This window comes from Anomalospiza imberbis, chromosome 12, assembly GCF_031753505.1.
Source record: "Anomalospiza imberbis isolate Cuckoo-Finch-1a 21T00152 chromosome 12, ASM3175350v1, whole genome shotgun sequence".
Taxonomy (NCBI): Eukaryota; Metazoa; Chordata; class Aves; order Passeriformes; family Viduidae; genus Anomalospiza; species Anomalospiza imberbis.
Genome location: NC_089692.1, coordinates 16,585,000 through 16,608,248, shown reverse-complemented (window position 1 = coordinate 16,608,248; position 23,249 = coordinate 16,585,000). Strand labels below are relative to the sequence as shown.

Below are 23,249 nucleotides of genomic sequence, written 5' to 3'. Positions count from 1 at the left end.
GGCCATGGGTGGCCCTTCAGAAGCCAATTTGTCTATCTGCAGTAATTAACAGCTCTTCTGTGCTCCTTTGGTTTTCCACTCATCAGAGAGCCCTACCCAGCGAGGCAGCAGTTCCTGGCAGCCAGTGCTGGCACTGAAAGCAAATAATACAGATGCCAATTTCTCAGCTCAGTGAAAGACGGTGAGAGAGCCAGATAAATTGAGCTGTCTTTCTCTGGATGTTCCCCTGCAAGGTTTCCTACCACCACAGGTCTGCTGCCACCAGGCAAACCATTCCACCTCAGCAGAATACTTCTGCAAAATAAATAAAAGCACTTCTCTGTGGAATAAACTTTATAATATTGCCTCATCACAGACACAGAGCCAGGGAGAGATCCACCACCCATTCTCTTTCCACATGTCTGCAGATATTTATATCAGCTGACGAGGAGTATTTGGGGCCTAAACCCTGTAAATATCTGCTGATTCTCCCCAGATGGCTCACAACTGCCATCTGGGGAAAGGCAACAACAATAAAAAATCTCCCTTCTCAACGTGCTTTTACTGGCCAATCCTTTACCTGTTTATGGTAAAAACCCTTGTGTGGTACACGGCACCAGGCTTGGAAAGGCAGTGCAGCATCCATGTTAGCAAGTCAGCGAGCTCAAATATGCTATTATGTGTGTCAGATTCACGTATCAGTGAAACTTCGCTGATCTCGGTGTAGGTGCTCTCACTGGAGTTTGCAACAATTAGCAATTAGTTTCCAAAGAATGGTGGGAAGCAACTCCTCCCTAGGAAATTAGATCTGTAACAGTTATCACCACCCCAGAAACTGCAAGTTCATTTCGCTTTTGCTAAGAAGTAGAACTCGTTGGCAATACCTGGCAATATCCTTGTTAAGAAAAATTCAGATTTAAAAAGCAAAAATTTACCTTTTTATCTAAAAGGCTAATACAACATGTCAGGTGGTCCTGGGCATCGTGTAGGGTATTTTAGGGCGAGTCTCCAACTGTCATTTTGCCTTATAGCTACAGAGGCTGTCAGAATCCACTTTTCTCCACTCCAGCCCAGAGAAAAATCCTTAGCCTGACATGAGCTCAGGGAGATGTTTGCTGGGATACAAGGTCATGGACCCACCTTTACATTTTACTTTCATAACTCAAGGCTTGACAGAACAGCAACCCTGAAAGCAGATCTGACATTAGCAAGTTAATCTTCTCTAATTGCAGTGTTGCCTTCAAAATTTAATATATTTGATGAAGGAGGAAAAAAAAAAAAACAAGCCTTCTCACACGCACACAGATTGTACCACACCTTTCCCAGCAGCTGGGAGGAGACGAGCATTTTAATGTACCTGGCATTTCAGCATGCAATTGAAGAGTCCTGTCTTTCTGGAGCAGACTGGCAGGTGGTTTGGCAGTTCCACATCTTTCCTTGCTATTTGAGTACCAATAGAGAAGTGACAGAGCAAGGAGCAGAAGCCCTCTGTTTCAGTTTCCAGTCATCCTTGGTTAAACTTCTTTCCTTTTTTTGTTTTTAAGAAGAGATTTCAAGCAAAGCTTTAGTTCTGAAAATTCCCAATAATAAACTGTAGTTATCAAAGAACTCGAGTTAATCTATAATCTTTACAGGAACACTGTGGCAAGAACATGCACCTATAATGAAGTTCATACAGATGAATTTGTCCTAACGCAGCCAGAACTGGATGAACATGAGGTAACCAAAGCCTCCATCACTGCCAAAAAGCTTAGCACTGAGATTCACTGGGCTATCAAATCAGGCTTATTTTTAAAGAAAATTTGGTGCTTGGAAAATGAATGTGGTAAGGTCCTTTTCTATACCTAATGTGAGCCAGCACAATATAAAATAAACCTCTGGCCAAGAAGTCAACCTTTAAGTTCTTTATTTAACCTACAGCCAGTGAAAATGGACTGCTTCTCTTGGGCAAAGTTATGACCTAACCCATTTCTGCTTCACCACTGCCCCCTCAGCTGGGCTACTTCAACCATCTGCAGGCCTGGAAGGTAAAGGTGATTAGGGAACTGATCCAGGCTAAAAACAACCCCCCCTCCTCGTTTTTTCCAGCACTGATGAATTTCTTGACCTCTCTCACCAGGCTGCCTGTAAACAGCTGGACCACCCAAGCAAAGGGTGGTGTGGGGGCGGGAATGACAGGACAGGAGGCTTGAGGAGCACCAGCCAGCTCTTACACAGACAACTTCCCAGCTGACAGCCTCTGTCAGTGCAGCAGTGGCCTTTTCTACCAGCTCAGAAATACCTTCAAACGCACATTTTCCTCCCTAAAACTTGATTCAGCATTGGCAGCGTGCTCCCTCGCACCGCTGTGAAGAGCTTTGCTTAGGTAGATGATGAGAAGAAAGCTAAAGCTGAAATCAGAGTACAGAATCACAGAACCATTTAGGTTGGAAAAGACCTCTAAAATCATAGAGTTCAACCATAAACCTCCATACACACTCTGGAAAAGCAGTTGTTTTCCTCTATGGTCAGGCCTGGCTGGGAAACAATTTCAAGCAGCAGTGACCAGTTTCAGTGTTTCGTCCTTCCAAACCAGCATCAGCTGAAAACATAGGACCTGTGTTACTCAAGTGATAAAAGATGAGCAAACTCTACTGAAATATTGTTGGGTTAGTCAACTGAGGTCAAACCTGGAGCAGTGTGGACGTAAGAGCCTCCTTAAAACTGCTTTTGGAGCAGCTTATTGCAAAACTAAAAATTCCAGAGGAATCTAAGCCCACACGTGCCCACTTTTAGAGACAGCACTGCTCTGGCTCCCACCAGTCAGGTACCTGTGTACAAAGCAGACACAGTGTCTGTATCTCATAAAGGCCATTTAGACTTTTTCAAGTGTAGCCAAGGGAGCTGCTCTCCTCCTACTGCCAATGCTTATCTCTGTCCAAACCAAAAACACAGTGTTAAATTTAACTGTTGTTCAAAAGCACATTTTAGCATCCAAACAGGAAACTGGAATAGTTTTGAAACACTTGTCTTACTTGTCTCTTTTAACAGAGAGCAGTTCTCAGTCCCTAGTAGCACAAGTGACATGTCTATAAGCTGCTCAGTGTTCCCACAGACACACATACATGCTGCTCTGCTCACAACCACCCAGCCAAATGTAAAGAGTGTGAAAGCAAAGCACATCCAGCAATTGTTTCCATTCAAAATGCCTTCTGTGATCCAAATTTGGGGGTGGTGCACATGGAGGAGATGAGGTTTCCAAATAAGGATGTCAAAATAGAGGCTAAATTTGAGAAGCATCAAGCATTCTGCAGTGTTCTTCATCAGCATCTCCCAAGGGCTCCACTCCACCAAAAAATGGGTGTTTGTGGGAGAACAACAACTGCTTTTGGCCAAGAAGATCACCAGCTTTAGCACACTAGAACCACAAGCTGGAACACTTTATCAGTTGTTCTGTATTAGCACATTTAGTTTCAAAAGTCTCTGCCCTTGTGTATTTGTATAAAGTCTTTGCATTATTTAATAGAGAACCCTGAATGCACACATGCAACTATTGCCTGCCACCCTACAATGAACTTGTAGACATGTTGATTTTATCTGTTTAACAGATTAGGTTTGCACTGACAGATGGACAATGCTACTGTTAGATTAATTAAAAATTAATACCATTAATGTTAGATGAGCATGAAACAAATTACCTTTCAGGTAACATACTTCTAAATAGGGAGAAAAAGAAAGCAGTTAATGAAGTTTGAATTTAATAGCTCCTAGTGCCTTTCAATGTATTTACCTGCAATTTTTCCTTTTTCTTCTGTTTTTCCTCTGGCAATGCTTTTACTAGACCAGACTCTTATATTATCTATTTTATTTGTGTTAACTAACTGCTAGTATACTTACTCAAATTTATAGACCCTAATGGCAAGCCAAATCATTTCAAATGTCCCTTTCATGGAATATAATGTACTGGTCAAGATTTACAGAACTATTATAAAACCATCAAATCACTCCATTTTCTACCATTAGCTTTTTGCTAGCAAGAAGTCAAATGAGTATTTCCTTGAGTTTCTGCTAACTGGCATTCTTAAAAAGCCCATAGATCAGTTCTCATTCTCATTCTCCTAACATTTCTGAGGCAGAAGATTTAGGCTTTTGGGTAACATGCAGCTGGTAAATTTTTCTGACATCACTACCCACACAATTTTGTGAAGGCGCCCATTGAACCATTGTTTGAAAGCAAGTCTTCAAAATTACTAACCAGGGTAAAAATTCTGCAGTGCCAAGAAGTCAAGCTGAGCTACTCATTTCTTAGTATCCACAATTCAATTAGCTGCAAATACCACAGCAGCAGCAAACCAGAGTTTCAATTTCTGCTGCCACATAACTCTACAAACTCAGTTCAGGGAACAGATTTAAAACAAGTAACCTCTCCACAGCATAAATCAGATACCGATACTTAGAAATATCTTCCCAAAAGAAACATATACAGGATGAGGGAGAGATTAGGATTATTTTTAAGACCTGTTATTTTAAAATCTGAACTATAAGATCAATTGCTACTGCAATTATCAGTTTCACATTTTTATATCCAACAATAAAAGACTAAATATGTTGTAATAGAAGAAAATTCTGTCTCCACAGAACCCAAATATCAGAAATCTGATATCCACTGCAAGCCTACAATGTAAAGAAACTAGAGAATAAAACATTCCAGTGGTCATGCTGGGCAAATCAACCCAAAGTAACGAGGACCCAAGTCATTAAAAAGGATGTGCCTGACTTCAGTGGCAGCACTTACAGGCATAAACCTCAGCCATACATATAAAGAGCTGTCAGGGGGCACACATTTGTACACATTTTACTGTTTATGATGATCAAGATAAACTGGAAATGGATGCAGAGTTCTGCGGATTTTAACCCCAGCTCAAAAAGTAACTCAAATATCGTGTTTTGAGTTCAAGATGGTAAAAGACCTTGCAGGCCACAAGCTGAAGGGTAGGTTACTGGAAGACAGAAAACAAGCAGAATATGGGTAACTGCATGGAATGTGGCAGTTCTGATATCCTCATAAAATTGTATGTGTCAGGATGTTCAATGAAATTTAAAGGAACTTCTGCAATCAATTTCAGTGGCAAGCACAAGTGACAGGCTACCACAGTTTGGGATCACTTGAACATCTACAACACAACCAGTTTTTCATAGGTCCATTTATAATTCTAGTATTTTGAGATTCTGATCAAAATGGGTCAATTTCAGCACATTACTCAACACAGCATTAAATACATTTAAAATTAGTGACAGTTTTTTTAAAGTGCATTTTCAGGTAACTCTTTTGCCCCATGGTTGTACAAACTCATCCACGTTTCTTCTCTGAGGGCAAGAAAGGGGAAAGAAAGGGAAGAGCTCTCAACTCTGTTTCTGGATTTTTTTTTTTTTTTTCCTAACTACTGCTTTTCTTTGACTTTCTCTGGCTTGCACTGCTACATCCCCACCTCTGAGACAGAGTACCAGAGCACTGGAAGCTCCTGGCCCAAATGTTCACCCACACAGACCAAAGCAAGACCGTGGTACCCTCTCCATGGGACAAGCTCTGCTGGTAACACTGGGCATGGAGGGCATCTGAAACACTTGTCACACTTGTCACATGGGTGCTTCCTCTGGTCTCCTCAGCTGCTGAACTACTTATTAACTTTGCTCCGTTTGACCTGTGCCACATTTTGAGAAAGTAAGAGAGAAGCTGTTAAACAGTCACTCTTGACACGAGGTGCCTGGCATCCCTGTGGAACACAGACTAACAAAGCCTGTTTGCACTCTGGTTGTCACAACAGAATTTAGACTGGTGGCTTGTTTCAAAGGTGAACTTGAGCAGATATGGGCAGGTGAAAGGCGTCACGATGAGGTCACCACCCAATTTCACCACAGGACAGCCCCCGCCTACAGAAAATCCAGCTGACATCCTTAGTCCCATCTGGACTCCGTCTTGCATCCCAGAAGTGATATTTGAACCTCCATCACCACTTTGTTCTTTGGCCTCTGATCTAAGTCCTCCAAGAATACTGATAATTGCTGCAGAACCGTGATTATCTGATGTTCTGTTTGAATTTTTAGATGGCACAAATACTTGGGGACACATTCACAGAGGGACAGAGGTGATACAACTGTGCAGTATTTAACTTCCAGGCCCACAGCTCCCCATAAAATACACCAGCAGCAGGCCAGGACTTTGCCACCTGGTCATAGCACAGTCACCTCTCACCAAAAGGTGCTTGTGAAAAGAAGAGGTATTTCCACAGAGAAGAACCTGCATCAGATGCAACCTGAGCTACAAAGATGTGAGAACACACTGGCTTTTTCTCCTGTGGAATCAGTTAATTCACTTGATTTTTTAACGTCTTCTGGGGAGTTAGAGGGGAGGCTAAAAATAATTTAAAATTCCAAAAGAAGCACAAAAATAAACCCCAACTTTACTGGGTTCTGAGATACACCAGACAGGCAGTATCAATGCCAGCAGAGATCAATACTCCCACAAAACAGTGTTAAGCTATGCCTAGAAAGCAGAGGGAGCAGGGAGGGATATCTAACACAAAACCACCCAAGTCTCTTCAAGAATAGCTGTGAAAGCAGCAGCAATGACTGCAGCATACGTACAAGTAATTACTGTCAGGACTCCATCTGGATCAAAAGTTTGGCCACTGTTTTACTAGCAGAAAAATCTCCAAGTTAAAACTGAATTTTGAGTTATGAGCCAGTACCTCCCTGTAATTCTCCTTTCTCCTTCCTGTACAACCACAGCACTTCACCAAGGATTTTTTTGTTTGTTTGTTTCTTGTTCTTATCCTGCAGGAGAATTTTGATTCAACCAAGAAATTTAACTCAGAGGCACAAGTAATATTATTTTCACCACAAACCATCCCACTTTTCATTTTTATACTATTCTGTGGCAACACTTTAGTGTTCCAAATAAATATAAATAAAACAAGATAAAAAGGAAAGCAAACAAACACACACTGTAGTTTGCCCTCACCCAGACAGGGATGAAAAGAACAAAAGCAAGCCCTGCACAGCTGTAAAGTTTGGTTTTTTAAGTATAAACATGGAGCTTCTGGTCCAAGCTTTGCTCTGTCCCATTTCCTACCTTTTATAAAGTTCTTAACAGTGTACAAATGAGATCCTACAGGAGGAACTAATTAACTGTACTTTCTCTCTGCTGCTTACCTTGCAATAACTTAGCTATGTAGAAATGTCCTCATGCACAGACTCCAGACTCAGCCTCCCTCAGTCCACAAGAATACCCTGACCAAACTAAATATTTGTTTTAGATGACATTTTTCCCAGCATCCACTGCTAGAACTGCTCTCTGGCAGAGAGGGAATAGAAGAAGCTCCTACTGGTGAGCTCACACATCCAGCACTGCCCATCAGTGCACCTCTAGCAAAGCATCTCAAACACACACACAGTGATTTCTCCTGTAATAATTTTCCAGCCTCCAGCAATTCACAGCTCTTCTGGACAGAAAGAAATACCATGTAGGTTAGTTCCACTACAAAATTCCATAAACTACATTCAAATAAAAATACAATTCAAAAAAGAACTAGGCAGTAAAAACCAAGGCACAAAAAGTAAGCCTTCAGCTTTGAAGAGACTTTTATCACACTCCAGTTCTAAGGTCCTTATTCCTCCTTCTGTTCCAAAATTAATTTCAAGGCCAGAACTACAGTAACCCTGTCCAGAGACAAACCTGGAAACTGTGTACCACAAATTCAAATAACAGGCTACAACTACTGAAGGAGTTTAGACAGCTCCTGGAAAAGGACCATTTTGCTATTATATTTCCACTCCCAGCACAGGGCTTGGTGTTTGATGTGGCAGATTTCAAATTAATATGTGAATACTGACCAGGAGAAGCTGGATTTAATACAAGGCATTATTAATTGGTGCTTTTTTGTTGTTGTGTTTAATTAGCTTTTCCTCCTTGAAATTCCTGACTGTATTGTTACATTTTAGGTAAGGTCTCTTTTTGGACACAGCAACTGTGTCCAAAAGCCACGTCGTGTGGAGTAAAAATAAGGAATGCTACAGGTTCCACCTGTACTTTTCTTTATCGCATTTGTGAGCTCAAACTGTAACTCAGGTTTCATCTTCAGCCTGTAACACCAGTAACTCATCAACCACTTCCTGCTGAACCAGCCTGTGCTCCGCCAGTTCCCTCACATGGCTCCTGATGTCTCACAGCACAGCCACTCCTCTCTCCCCCGAGCTCCACGACATGCGTCTGCTCATTTTTAGTGACTCTTGCACTGAAGACAAGCCCAGTGCAACAACACTGGATGAGTAATACTTCCATAATCTACTGTGCAAAGAGTTAAAGATTAATACTGTTTTACAGGAGATGAAATAAAGGTGGAAAGGGAAAATAAATACCATTGTGACAACCACGCATGGGGTCAGCTGTAGATCAGGAATTCCTGGCCTATCACTCAGCCACGCACAGTTATTACCATAAGACATGGAAACATGACTTATGTCCTAAGAGATCAACTGCAAGGGACCAACAGTAAACACCCACTCAAAGGTTTCATGATCAGGAAGAATTAATAACTGATTAACCCAATATTGATTAGTTAGAAAGGTGAACAGAGTTGCTGCCTATTTCTGAGGAACCATGACTAATTCTTCTTACGTCTTGAGGACTTGATATTTCCTCGTGCATCTCAACAGCCCTTCCTTCACCCCTCTGGCATTGTTTTTCATTGAAATCATACCCCAATTCTGGTTCATCTAAAATTAAATCAAACAGGAAATAACAAACATGTGTGTCTGTAACAGGCCCTTCAGTGCCTGAGGAGCACCAGCTGGAGTTAAAAGCAATCGTCAAGGTTGGAGATTTTTGGGATCCAATTCCACCCTGTATGAACACTGTTCATACAAAAGGCTAATTTAAGAGGAAACCACCCAATTCAGTGAGTGCCAAACCCATGAAGAAGTCAGGATTTGGGTGGCAGAGAGTCAAATTGGAGACAGTACATGGGGTGGGGACCCAGGCAATGTTGCCCTTTTGTTTTTCAACTTCCTGTCAAGTTTCCTTGCAGACCCAATAGCAATTAATCACATTCTCAGATGTCAGGCAAAACCTGGTCAGTAATCAATATAATACAGGAATACAGTATGTCTGAAAAGGATTGAACAGGTTTGTGCTCAATTCTCATGAACCAGAAGAACCCTACTGTGTTTTCATTTCACAGGCTGGTTTACTAATTATAAGTGCATCCTACAGAGATGCTAAGTTAGTGTGGCTTTTCCAGTAAAATAGGAATAATCTGGACTATCTTCTATTCTGATCAGAGAATTGTCCAAGAAGTTGAAACACAGTTATTTATGTGGCACAAACAACCTTATCCAAGGACACATATTCTTCTAGAAGGAAACAGCCAACGTCAGAACTCAAGTGGAAAAATGCAATGTCAGCATCATATTGTTTCCTGACCTGTACTAAATTAGGTGATGTGATATTTTCATCTGGGATACACCTAAATTGTGCAATTACCACAGCACCTCACCTAAGTAAGGGAGGACGCCCACTCAAGGTCTATTGCTGTTCCAAGATGAAGGGAAGAAAAGGGCAGCATATTATTCCACCAGCACTACCATCCTTCACAGTTTCCTCATGCCTTACCATAAATACAACACCTGAAACTAAGGATGTGCATTCAGACTAGGCTGGAAGGGAGTGTGAGCAGCTGGAGAAAAGCTGGGCTCAGTAGTACCAAAGTGTGCAGCGAGAAGCAGCAGGATTCAAATAATAGTGAAACACTGCGAGGCCATTGTACCAAACTGACCATTACAAGGGACTAAGAAACCTCACTGCAACCCTTGGCCTGAACTGACCATGGCATCACTTTCCCCACTGCCTGCAAAAATCCTGGCACAGCACCTTGGTGCTGTGCACCTGAAGCCAGCGGCCCCAGGATTGGGGCTCACCCTGTGATACAGGGAATACAAATGGAAACTGTGGAAACATTCTCATTTACTGTACTGCACTGAAGACAAGTGACCCTATGTCAGAAGTGTATGAAAATCTCAAAGGCTCCAGGGACAGCTGAATTAGTTATTTCTAGCATGCAGGTCTGTCTCACTTTACTCTATTGTTGCATGAGTTGGGACAACAAAAGCACCACTGTGCTGCCAAACCTGAACAGCACACATTAGAGAAAGCCAAAGTTTTAGCAAAATAATTCTGTGGGAGGCTGAGGGATTATGAAACCACTCCAGTTTTGAGATCTTCCCAACAGTCCAAAAAAAACATGGAATGAATGTTAGATTTTTCAATTGTCTGTAAAATATGATTGTTCAGTGTACAGAACATACAAAAATGGATTATTTATGGAGACCATGTATGTAAACAAAAACATGCGCTTAAAACAAACAAGAGCAGCTAAAAAGAGGTTTTTATTTTTAAAAAGTTCTGTCTCCCTGTCATTTTGACTTGTGCTCCAAAAATCCCATTTGCATGGCTTCCATGGTAACTCTGCAGTTCTGCTCAGTTTTTACAAAAAATTACCCAAAAGCCACAAAAAGAGCATCCACTCAAGGTTTATGCTACGGCCAGTCTCAAAAGCCATGAAGGAAAAGAAAGGAAAAAAACAGCAAAAGAAAACCAGCTAAGTCCAGGACCAGACAACTTTCTATTGTTTGGCATCACCAGTGAAAACTGTAAGAACAAGCTTTCAGAGTTATCTGAACAACAAAGCAGCTTTTAGAGCTAATAAAGTCTTCTCATGGTCAACACACACAACCAGAGCCTCCTGCTAAGGCTCTGCTCATCTGTCACACATCTGAGAACACCAGCAGCAGGAGACGAGCATCACACAAGGGGCAGGACCGGATCCTTCTGCTGCTCAGATTCAAACCCCACTGAAATGAAGGCTGTGAGCTGGCAGATAAAACCCTGGGGGTTTGGAAAGGGCTTTCAAAGACTGGTCGTGGCTGGGAGAGCCCTGTGGGAGATCCCTCATTCACAGCACACAGAAAGGTGAAAAGGTCTTGGGCCACAGGTAAACTACAAGCAAAGTTACACTTCTTCTGCCTTTTATGTCTCCCCATTTAAACTACATAATTGTTTCAAACGGCCTCTCAGTTGCATGGTGGGTTCAAACTTTGGTCATTATGCCCAGATAGTAAATCAAATGCCTCAACCATGTTATTCTCAGCATGTGTTTTCACATAATTATTTCTTTGGTAAAGACAGCACTACCACAGAGAGCCCTTCTGGCCATAACACAAACACCACTTGCCTCTTTTTGCCAAAGAGGTGGTTCCTCTTGACAGTTTTCAATGCAGGATCACCTCAAATAAGCAAAAAAGCTTTAAAAGCAAGGACACTGGTATGTACTGCAAGCACCCCTCATTTAATGGCCCTTTGTTAGGGACGAGCACTAATTCACTTCACTAAATAACTTCCCAGCATTTTGACAAAGTTTATGGTAGAACTGTATTTATAATTCTGTTAATAAAAACATAGCCAAGACTCCCAGGACACCGCTCCAAAACATACCATGTAGTAATTTATGCTCCCCACCAGCCAGCCTTCCAATGTTTGCTTATGAGAAATTCTATAGGATGGTTTAGATACTACCAATTTAAACTTACAAAAACTGCACTCAAAAAGGAGCCCACCCAGCAGCCATGGGGAGAAACACCTGCCAAAGGACTGTCATCATCTCACAGTGCCCCTATCAACATTTCTGAGATCTGCCCAAGAGAAAATTTCCTCCTCTGCTGAGGAGGAAATCTTTATTTCTAAGCTAGTTTTACATATATTCTAGGCTATGTCCTTGCATTTCTTCACAGCATCCACCAACAAGGCACTGAAGATAGTAAATCTTGAGTTTCAAGACCTTGCTTTGTTGTCTTTTTAATATCTGTACTTGTTTAAAAAAAAAAACAAACCCAAAACAAAACTCCACAAGTAGAAGAGCTACTATCAGAGAAGATAAAGAAAAGTGATTAGCCACTTAAAAAACATTGGCCTGGTTGAGAAACATGCTTGAGGCAAAAGAAGCAAATTTTCAGAGGCTGGTTGGGTGGAAGTTTCCAAAGCCTGAACCAAGAGGGCTGCAATGCAATTAAGATGTTTGATTTCCAGGGTGCCAGTGCAGAAAAGGCAGCAATTCAGCTGCAAGTTTCTGAACTCATGGCCAGCAGAGCGACTGCTGAACGTAAAACGAAGCCACATGAGCAGGACCTGCAGATTTGTACCACAGCCAGAAAGGGGAGAAAGGAGGGAGGGAAGCAGCAGGGATCACATTTCAGCCCTTAAGCATCTCATCTCTTTGACCCTCTGCGTCTGATTCCAAGCTCAAATACAGTTCTGACGTCCAAGGTGTCACCCTATCTCCAATGAATCAAAGGAGAGTTCTGTTCAAGTAGCCCCTTCTCAGGAATCCCATGGCCTGGTTTGGAATTTGATCTCTGTCATAGCTGTCAACAGATCCACTTCTTGCTTCTCCCTTGCTTTTGTTTTTTTCTGAGGCAGCTCAGTGAGACTGAAAGGAAACATGCATGGACTGGGCAAGGGGATACTGGGGATTTTTGCAAGAATGAAGCATCACTTTTCCGACAGCAAGTAGGGACTGGCTCTGCAAAACTTCTAAAGAGACGTTAAACCCTCTGAAGTTACCACTTAAGACCATGCATTATTCTTAAAAATTGAGGGAATGTGAAGCTTAATTAAACCTGACAGTCAAATAGCTACTAGGATCTGTTTCATGAAGCCCAGTGTTTTCTGATTTGGGATTTTTAAAAATTGTTTGCCAATCCATTAACAAACCTTCCTGCAGTGCTCCCATGAGCATAAAGAATCTGATCTTTAAACAAACTGCCTGGAGAGACCAGTTTGATAAGCAGTGAAGAAATAATTATGCCATTCAGAAATCAATTTATTCTCAGGCAGAAATGTATTGCAGCGATTATCTTAAATATGGGGTGAAGTCCATGCAAAGTCACTGAGCCAGACTTTAACATAACCTTTTTCCAGTGAAGTATGAGAGAGATGACAGCCTTATCATCTCTGCATATGAGATTAAGAGTGAGACTGGCATATCTTTTTCACTGACTTTTGATCAAAACATGTCTAACTGTGTAGAGAGAGGTCTCTGCTCCCTGATAGCTACAGCTTGGAAAAAACATCTTTAGGAAATCAATGCCCAGCCTTTTCAACACACACCTAACCTTTGTCCTGTCATTTCACTGCCTCGCATCTTAGATAAACACCATTTCTTTCCTCACAGGATACGCCCATCACAGGCGAACTGCTAAAACAAAACCCTCACAGCCTGGAGTTAGGAGGATTATTTGAATTTTTTTTCTGCACCAGAAAAGCAGGAACTCCCCCAGTTTTTCCCAAATAGTCTTCCACCCAAAATATCTCAGGGTGATTCTAAATATATACACTGTGCTAAGCATCACAGCACTTTGCAGTCTAATCCTGCAAAATGCCAAGGGCTTCCTCTAAAGGCTGAGTACCCTCAACTCCTACCCATTCACAAGGGAATATGAGAAGCATAAATCTTGCAATTTAAACTGAGAACCAAGAGCTAAAAATTAACCATACAGTAAATAAAATTACTTTATAAAAGATCTGCGGGTTGATCACATGCTTAATCAAAATATGCAGCTGCACAAATCAAGCAGGTGCAGAAGAGTGATGGGACTGGGTGGCAATTTTGGGGGGATATAACTCTGTTGTTTACAGTACAGAGTAACAGGCTTAAAACAAACCATGAAATCCCCAGGTTCTCAGTCCTTGACAACATGTGAGAGAAGCCTTAGCTGTAAATGTTCAGCTCAGTACCAGTAACTCCCCATTTGACGTTTCTGGTTGTTTTTCTTTGCCTATTGAGGCAGAATCCTCACAACAGGACAAAGTAAGATAGAAAAAAGATAAAAAAGAAGGCAGCAATGATCCTAGAAATAATGTATTCAGGCCTGGTTATGGTCAGCTACTGAGATTCATGAGGTAAGATTCACCCCTCTGTTCCAAGCTCATCTTACTCCCAGTTTGAATCTGGAGAGGTGTCCTTCTAATTAAAAGCCTGAGCAACATCCGAGCTCCAGTTGAGAGAAAAAGCAAAACACAATAGAGCTGCCTACTGCAGTTCATTCTAGTGAAGACTAAGTAGGAGGTGTGGTTGATGGGGGCTTCTTCTTTTCTTTTTTTTTTTGTTTTTAAGTCAGTGAAAAAAGAGATGGCTGTGAATAAGGTTACTGGTAATCTTTCAGTTTGAATCTACTTCCTGAATCTTTTGACTAATAAACCTTTCACGAGTTCACAAAGCAGAAAGCCAAGACCCACAAAATGAGTTACATGAAAGGACTAGCTCCACTTCCCCTCTCCTGACACCTGTCACTTGCAAGCACACACTCATCCATGTGCAAGCATCCACACTCATCCACATTCAGCTGGCAACCAGTCTCCTCTTCTCAGCTGTCCACAGAGGAGAGCATAATCCCACACTTTCACACAGATTTTAACTACATTAGAGCATTTCTTAACTATATTAGAATATTTCCGTTCTCTCTCTCCTAGTGATTTTTATTTGCAATATTTTCACTCCCCTATTTAATTTCCCCTATGGAAACACTTTCTGTTTTGTAAAAGAAACAAAGGAAAGAATTGACAGAAGAATTTCTGACCAGTTCATACCTGAGAAAAAGTTTAATAGCTTCTCCAACTTCATTTTGCTCTACTATTTCTTTCTGGTGATAGTTTTGCTTTTTCTGCTATTTGATCACTATTTAATAGGTGACTAAGCATGGAGATATTCCTTTCATTTTACAGATGGCAAATCCAAGATATAAAAAAGTAATTTAATGTTAATTTTATAGCCAAGAACACTTTCAATCTTGCAGATTCCCCCTCCTATTTTTTTCACTCACCTTGCAGAATGTTAATGTACATGCAGTCACACTCTTTTCATCTCAATGCATATTGCACAGGGAGGTCTGGGAGCCAAAACCCCCCAGCTTCTTTTATAGTGTTTGTCATGGTGAAACTGAGCCCCCAGAATAGCAGCCTGAATCCATCTAGAAAGCAGCCTCTCCCTGCTCCTGATCTCTCAAAGGATATCTGCTACAGCAGCAACAACCCACTGGGAAATAGAGAGTTAAATTTTTGTTAAAACAAGGCATTCCCTTCCACAAAGCTGATTCATGTGCTGAAAACCCAAAGCCAAGACACTGAGAATGGGAAGTAGAATTACAGAACGTGCGTCAGTGATTCCGGGTTCCCCTTTTTTCTCGCTGCTGAATTGCTGCAGCTTGCACGTTCTCAGGACACAAACTTGAGTAACGGCAAGAAAGCCATTCTCTCAATCCACTGAGCTGAAGAACTGCCATCATTTTTGGTGGAATTTCCCTAATCAGCTAGTCCAGTGAAAAGAAAAAAGGCTACTGTGGCCAGTGAGGAACAAGACACTGCAGCATTTTAATAAGTTAAGCCATTATGACTTGCTCAGCAGAAACGTCAAGGGATTTTGTTTGCTTAAAAGGAAACAGTTAAAGTAGCTGTTACAGTATTTGCAGTGACTCTTTCCCCAGACTCAGAGCTATTAATGACTGTAATTCTGACTGGAGTGTGATTTAGCAATAGTCACGTTGACCCCGTACAGCGTATCATGGGACCATGCAGCTCCAACACGCTCAGCAAATATTAACCTGGTTATTCCCGAGGACACAATTTTTATTTCTGTTTTTCAGGTGAGGAAACCACGACTGAAAGAGCATCAAAAGGCAGAAAGAGAACCAGCTGTGGGAAACAGCAGCGCTCTCGCTGATGAAGCATTTGTTCGGTAATAGAAATGTCATATTTTGATTGCAGGACGGCAATTTGCTTAAATCAGCCGTGGTATTTCAGCGGGACTCTCATTGTGCATGGCTTGTGCAAACCAATACTAAAGGTCAGTGTACTTAACAGCTACATAAAGTTAACACTGTTTATTGAATGCTACTGGCCTAATACAGTAAAAAACCCACACAAATAAAGACACAAGGATTTGGTCAGGATGACCACAAGTACAGCAAAAGCCTGTTCAGGGTGAAAGAGAATGAATGCTCTCAATTCTTTCAATAATACAGTGCCAATGAATGTCTTCAATTCTGGTCAGAGCCAGTTCCTCATGTGCAGTAAAACTCTTCGTGAGGAAAAAATGCCTTCATTTTCAGAAGGTTCCAGTCCCAGTGTTTTTACTCCTGTGCTGCTGTTTGCAAAAACCCAGAGAAAGAGAACAAAAGTCTGGCTTAGTGAAATGGAGAAAACATCACGCCTGACATCACATTCATCCTGGGAGTTAAAGGAACTTTTCCAACCAGAATTACTCTGTTTTCATTCTTAGTGGAGGTCCTTCCTAACGAGGTAATTTCAGGTAAATCTTGCTTTCTTAGCCTCCCTCTGACATTGGAAGGTGCACTATTAATTTCTCCATACCTGTACCTAGGGGGTTTCCAAGCCATTCCCCCTCAGAAATGGAGACCTACCAATACAACTCTTTAGGAAACTGCCAACAACAATGCTAATGAAATGGAAGGGACACTTGTGTGGCACCATATGGAAATTAATAACAACATCTTCATCAGACAAGCTGAAAACCTGCTTTCTAAAGTTCTCTGACCTTCAAAGATAGAGAGACTACAAACAAGCAGCAACAAGAAAGTAGTAAAACACAGGTCTGGCAAGTGAGGTGTTTTAGCAGCATTGGGGACAGAGATGCTGACTGGTGCTGACCTATTTTCCTGGCCTTTATTATCCATTTACATGTGACTGGGAAACCAGATTAATAATGACATATAAGACACAGACAGAGGATCAGAAAACACCTTCACCCATGACTCAAGAAATATCCTTCCATTAGAAATTTCTTGGTGAATGAAACTGAAAAGAGAAAAGGCTGAATGAGGCACTACAGTTGAACATTAAACCTTATTTTCCAGTAGCACATAGTTAAATGCTTTATTCCATGTTTGTACAAGGATCTGAAGATATAAACCTGTCACCAAGTATTAGAAACATTATTTCTCAAAAAACCTTAATGATGTAGGGGGTGTCCAATTTCTTGAGCACTTCCAGGAGGGAATATGCCTTTAAGAACAGCTCATCAGTTACTTTTCTTTTTAAATCTTTGTATGACTTGAACACAATTTGACATGAAAAACCTTAAATTGCCAAAAGTGTCTGTAATAACAACTGGCCTGCTATTTTAAGAGAAGGTTGTATCAGGGTTAGAAATGTCTGTATTCAAAACAATCTTTTTTTTTTTTAATATTCAACATTCATTCTGTTCCTTTGTTTAACTTGAACTTTTGAAGTTCTTCTTCTTCTGAGGGAGACTTTGGATTTGGTTTTGGATAACAGTACATGGCTCCACTTCCCCACCAAAGATACACAGATAATACTGACCAATTTAAAAGTGCATCGTGAGAAACCATGTCATGATTTAGCTTCACTGGGATAATAGTCCTCAACAGGTAACTCAAGAAGTGTCAGAATTGTACCAGACAGTCATAATGAGTGCTAGAAAATGCCCCTTTGTGTGACCCCATACCAATAAACAATTTGCCATTTGACATGTAATATACACAAAACTTCTGTAATACTTCAGAAATATTCTTCCTTGTAAATTACACTTCCCAGCAGAAAAACAAAGCACTCTCCAATAATAACAACTGTTAGAAATCATGCTCCTCAGTGTACACATTACTTACACACGAAGTACAAGTCCTAAAGTCTTACGATTTAATCCAAAGGCCACTGTAGCCAACGCAAACATCCCCCACTTTAATTAGGTTTGCATCCAGCTCCTACACTGCAGTTGTGCGTGGCTGCAGCTCAGGACCAACTCCTAAGGATCCTGTAGGCATTTACCACCACAGACAGCTCTGTCATGATGAACTGAGTGTTTGCCAAATCCCTTCCTAGTGCACGTCTACCTGCCCTGACCGCTTTTTGGCTCCCACCCTGCCCATTGCAGAGCACTCCGTTCGTTCCCCGCAGGATTTCAGGGGATGCAGTATTTTGCAGTGTAAGATCTACAAGTCCTGGCTGTTGATTCCCCAGGATGTTAAATTCATTTTTAATGTGCATGACACCTACAGTTTCAGTTCCACCTGGGACTGCCAGAAAGCAAAGTCTGAAACGAGCAACATCCTCAGCAAGCTTATTTTCTAAACAAATACCCCAAATAAAAATAAACAAAATGCAAACACTACAATTCAAATGAACTAATAAAACTACTTTCTCATCATCTTAGGAGCCTTTTGTCCGCAGGACAAATTAATCACCTTAATATTTTCAGTTTACATTTTTATAATTCAAAACATGTTGCTTTTGTTTGGCAAGCTTTACACATCCAGTTCATTAAGCCATCAGTCACATCCAGGCTGGGGCTTCCTAGTGGGTGGCTGTTCTTACTTGCATTACTTAAATTCCCTTCCATTGACCTGAACATCACACAAAACGATACTAAACCATTTTACAAATGTAAAGTTGCAAGGAGAACCATCCAAAATTCATGGGGGTCTTTTTGTATCTACTCCAAGACATTCAAATGGTTTCAGCAGAGCTTTTTAAACACACAAGCAAATATTTTACAGGCTAACTGGCCACATTAAGTACAGCTAAAATGAACTAATTTGAGAAAACTGCTGCTAGCACATAGTGGAGACTTTCTGTTTGCACATTAGCAGTCACTGCTAAAGTCTCAACGGAGCAAATTAGATTAACGTGCATTCATTTGACAGTTTAGAACAAACATCTACAGTTTCTCAAAAAACAAATCAGACCCAAAAAAAAAAAAAAAAATTCACTTCCAGTTTTTCTTTTGCACTCCAAGCCTACAGCAGAGGTGTTGCTATGCTGCCAGTGACCCCCAGCCCGTGGCAGCGGCTCTGCAGGCAGGGGAGGCCAACAGGGTATCGGTGTCACAGTTTACTATCACCCAGATGACTACATGTGTAAGAAGCACATTCTTCCCATCACTGCTCTTACTCCATAAGGAAACCAGAAAGGGCACCAGGCCAAAGTCTGGTAGTTAAGCAGACACACTATCAGGTTTCCCACATTCAAAAAATCTTTGCTGCCAGGGAAGCATGAAAACTGCTTCCTCCAGGCTGGGCGGCAGACAGAAAATTAAGCAAAACCTAGGCAAGACCAATGCTCTGCTGATCTGCATAGGGCTTTTAAGATTTTATCTAGCTGAAGTCCAGCTTTCAAAACACAGGAGTTTCCTCTTATCACCCAACAGCTCTTTCATTTTCAGCTTCAGTTCTTTTATCACAGTTCCCTGACAGAGCTTTATCTCATATCATCCCTTTGTGAAAGCCATAAGATCTCCTGAGCAGTTTTTATCTATCTGCAAACACACATATGAAGGCTGTGCCCACTGCAGCCTTTCTCCCAGCATCTTGGCTGAACTGTTTCCAGTGACAAGCTCTGAGTAGCACTGATAGAAAGAAAACCTCCCACATCCTAACACATACCTCCTGCTCTGGCAAATTCACTCCCAGTTCCTCTAGGGCAGAGGATAACTTTAGGTCCTTCCTGACACGACAAAGAAGGGAACCTAGTTTGTTACATCCAGGTGATTTCTGATGTGGGGTATAGGGTGGAGATCTTGATGCTTAAGGGTGAGGGTGTTACAGCAATTTAGCAGCAGACCTGAGTGAGTCAGAAATTGGTTTCCTGATCCCATGCTAGCGAGCTCAGCAGGTCAGCCCTGATGGAAAGGTCACTCTAGAAAACAACCAGGTCCAGCCCTTGTGCAAGGAGCCAACAGACAGAGCTGGGAGACTCTGCCATGGAGTTCAGACAAGGTCCACACTTGGGGAAAACAGCCCTGCCCAGTGCACAAGCAAAGGAAGCTTAGGGTGAAGCCCTTGCCTGATGTTCCACACAGAGAGCGAAACAGTCCTGAACATCCACGAGGGAAGCACCAGGCACGACCTCTCACAGGAAGCATCAATCATCTGCACAGCAAAGCTCTGCTCAGCAATGAAAGAGTTACAAGACAAGGGCTGAAATCTTTATTTAATGGCATTTCTGTGCAAAGGAACTCATTTATTTGATGTCCCTGGTATTCAGTGCTGCATAACAACCTGGTAATCGCATGTCCCACTGCTACCACAGCACATGAATGAGCTGGTAATCAACTAGCTCAAGTGAGAGAATTCAGTATGAAAACTGAAGTTATTTTTATGCATACAGCTGTGTTGGCTACTTCTGAAAAGTAAATTTTGTGCTCTCTGGCCCCGTGGCAGGATTCACTAGTTACCCATTTCATGTTTATGTAGAATCCATACAGAAAGACACACACTGGCTAAAAATCCAGAGGGAAACAAAACTGATTTATGAAAATAAAGTAATCCTACCAGCCTTGATAACAGGCAATATCCTACTCCCTAGTTTGAAAAGGAACTTTCTTTTACTCTACAGAAAAGTACTCCCTGAGTGGCCAAATATGTATATACAATTATATATGTGTATATACATATGTATATACAATTGCAGTGGGGATGCCAAAAACTTGAACTGAGGCCAACACAGAGCATGCTGGAAACACTCATTCCCCTCTGTAAGGCAGTACTGCCTGAAATGCCTACACTCATGCATCCTACCTGCTTTGAGCACTGTACCAAGGATGTTCAACTACACCAAAACACCCAGATCATACACATTTCAAGGGCCCAGTGCAAAGCCTGATAAGACAAAGGAAAGCTTCATATCAATTTCAGTGGAAGCTGGGTCTAAAGAAGGGTTGAACAACAGATACAGTTTAATTAAACTTATCTGAACTTGGCCAGTCAGAAAAAAATTCAACCAGCAGGCCTCAAACCCACTGATACTCTGCAAAGAATTTGTGTCACATACCATTGAGTCTCCTTTGGCCCAGCAAATGAACTGTTGTTGAAAATACCACCACCTTGATAATACTTTTTTCCCCCACCTAAGCTGTAGTGCCATCAGAACGTTCAATGACAAGAGGCGGGTTGCCCATCCAGTCACAGTCTGTTTGCACAGGGGTCCAGCTTCACTGTGGAGTGCTTCAAGACAAAGGAGACCAGTGCTTGCATAAAGAAAGACAACAGACAGTCCTTTATCCCTAAACTTAGCCCTGATGCTGTTTTCGGGGCTACCAGGTTTGTCCTATCAATAATTTCTCCAAGACATCTAGGCAGAAGTATTTGCAGAAGAGCACCATGGAATATTTCCTTTGGTTGCCACCTAATTGTTGACACAACGTATGCCTCCAAATAAATCCTGCTCCAGCGTGGTTGTGCATCCTGATCCAACAAAAGGAATCCCAGTGAAGAATCCCAATGCTGGAGAACATCACTGGTGTTTTAACGGGCACCAGGTCCCAAGGAAAGCAGTTGCTTCAGCTGCACGGATGTCACACAAGCCTCTGTTTAAATATTGCAAAGTGGTAATCTCCTGCTTTTGCTACTTTGAAACTGAGGAGGCAAAGGAAAATATTTGAACGTGCAGTCCTGAGGTCAGCGCTGAAGTTTGATTTGGGTTGGTTTGGATTAAGGAGAAACGTCCAAGAACAACTCCCTGATTTACTTTATTTCAGGACTTGGCACACAGCTTGGACCAAGTTCAAAATCCAATGACACTGTGCCAGAAAATGCTACAGAAAGAGCAGAGATAGGAGACATCTGGACTGTGTTAGAAACTTAGAGCCATAAAGTCCTTTAAAAATATTTGCTGCTCATGTTGGGACTACTCTTGTTTTTGTTTCAAACAATCCAAATGTTAAAACTGTACTTCAAATTAAAAGGGAAAAAAAAAAAAAAAACAACAACAAAAACCCAAAGCCTCCCCTCCCCCAAGAAGAACAACCTAAGCCAATTACAAAAGTAAAAACAAGATTATTTTAATGACCTCAGAAGAAAAATGAACACTCCTACAGTGAAAGCAGTAATTCCCAATAGCAGTCCATCAATGCTCCTACAGTGAAAGTGATAATTTTCAATATTATTGCATCACTGCAAACTTCTCACGCAAGCAGGACAGCAAATGTGTCCTATAAAAACACAGCCTCTCTGATTATTTAATATTTCTGCTTTGACACTGTTTTAGCCTATCCAAGGCACACTGAAAACAGTGGCATTACCCATATATCTTGCGGTCTGAGTTCTAGGATGTAACTGGAAAAAAAAATTTTTAAATGGTCATTTAATTGTTTCCATCTTAATTCCACACATTTAGCGGCAGTCATGCTGATCACTTCATAGCTCCCTAAATGCAATGTAATCAGCTGTGCACTCCCTTTCCAGAAAGGCCCTTACAAAAATGAATGGAAGGAGATGCATTTGGGAGAAGAAACAGCTATTGTCAATGTTTGGTAGTAGGAGAAATACAGCACAAATTATTCACAGAGCTCTATCAGAAAGCCGAGTGGTTTTATAAATGGATTTGTCTCAAAAATTCCAATTGATGCTGCCTAATTGATTAAGCCTTGAAATAAATCTCTGAGTGGGAGCAGACAGGAACCCCAGCCCTTTGCCTGGTGGGCTGTGAGTCAGGGGCAGAGCTGGAGGAGCACGGGAGCCCCTGGCCCTGCTGGGCTGAGCATCCTCATGGGGAAGGACACTGCAGCCCTGGCCCCAGGTAAATCAACCATTTTGTTTTTATTCAACACTTTCCTCACCTGCAGCCTTCCCAAGTGGAGCTGCATGACAGCAGATGACAGCGAAGTGCTGGGGTCCACAGCACACGACATGCACAAGACTGCACCTCCACTCACTGCAGTGTGTCCCTTTTTTCCCTTCTTCCTTCTCTGAGGATGGCTTGACAGACCAAGGTCTTTAACAGTGCTAAGACCTTTTAAGACCTCACAAAACACAGGTCAGGCTAGAAGGAATTTCTCTGTACAGAAATGGCATTTCTCAAAGCTTGGCGCATGTGAAGAATCCATTTTAGCTTAAAAAAAATAATTTTCCTTAAAAGGCAAGGCAATTCTAGCCTAACCTGTCTTCCAATACACGTTCAAGCAGGACAGTTATGAGCAAATAACAAGCAAAACCAGAGTACCAACAGAAGAGTGTGCACAGTTGAATTCAAGACTATGACCAAAGCTGAGGCTCAAATATTACTCAAGCAGGTTTGAGTGGCAGGTCCTTAAATTACACCCCAGTAGTGAAAACTTCTGCTAGGGGTGGATTTCATCTAAAAACATAGTACCTACCACTTGTCAGAGATACACTTTAAAAAATAAAAGTCAGCCAGCACTTCATTTATTCCA

General features: G+C 41.6%; 1 protein-coding gene and 1 long non-coding RNA gene across 5 annotated transcripts in view; one reads left to right on the top strand and one right to left on the bottom strand.

Moving 5' to 3' along the window:
* CMIP (c-Maf inducing protein) overlaps positions 1 to 23,249 on the bottom strand; it is a 130,975-nt gene that overhangs the window by 88,631 nt on the left and 19,095 nt on the right. The window contains exon 1 of one of the 4 annotated variants that reach the window (XM_068203097.1): positions 5,519 to 5,701. The exons of 1 other annotated variant lie outside the window; for it this stretch is intronic. In XM_068203097.1, coding sequence (XP_068059198.1) covers positions 5,519 to 5,671 — 153 coding nt within the window. In that variant the 5' untranslated portion in view covers positions 5,672 to 5,701. Of the gene's footprint in view, positions 1 to 1,336; positions 1,367 to 5,518; positions 5,702 to 23,249 lie in introns of those variants that run through there. 2 more of the 4 variants (XM_068203098.1, XM_068203099.1) reach the window with 2 other exon arrangements.
* On the top strand, positions 20,947 to 21,705 carry LOC137481385 (uncharacterized). Its single transcript, XR_011003475.1, has 2 exons — positions 20,947 to 21,494; positions 21,576 to 21,705. It is a non-coding gene; the product is annotated as an uncharacterized lncRNA (long non-coding RNA).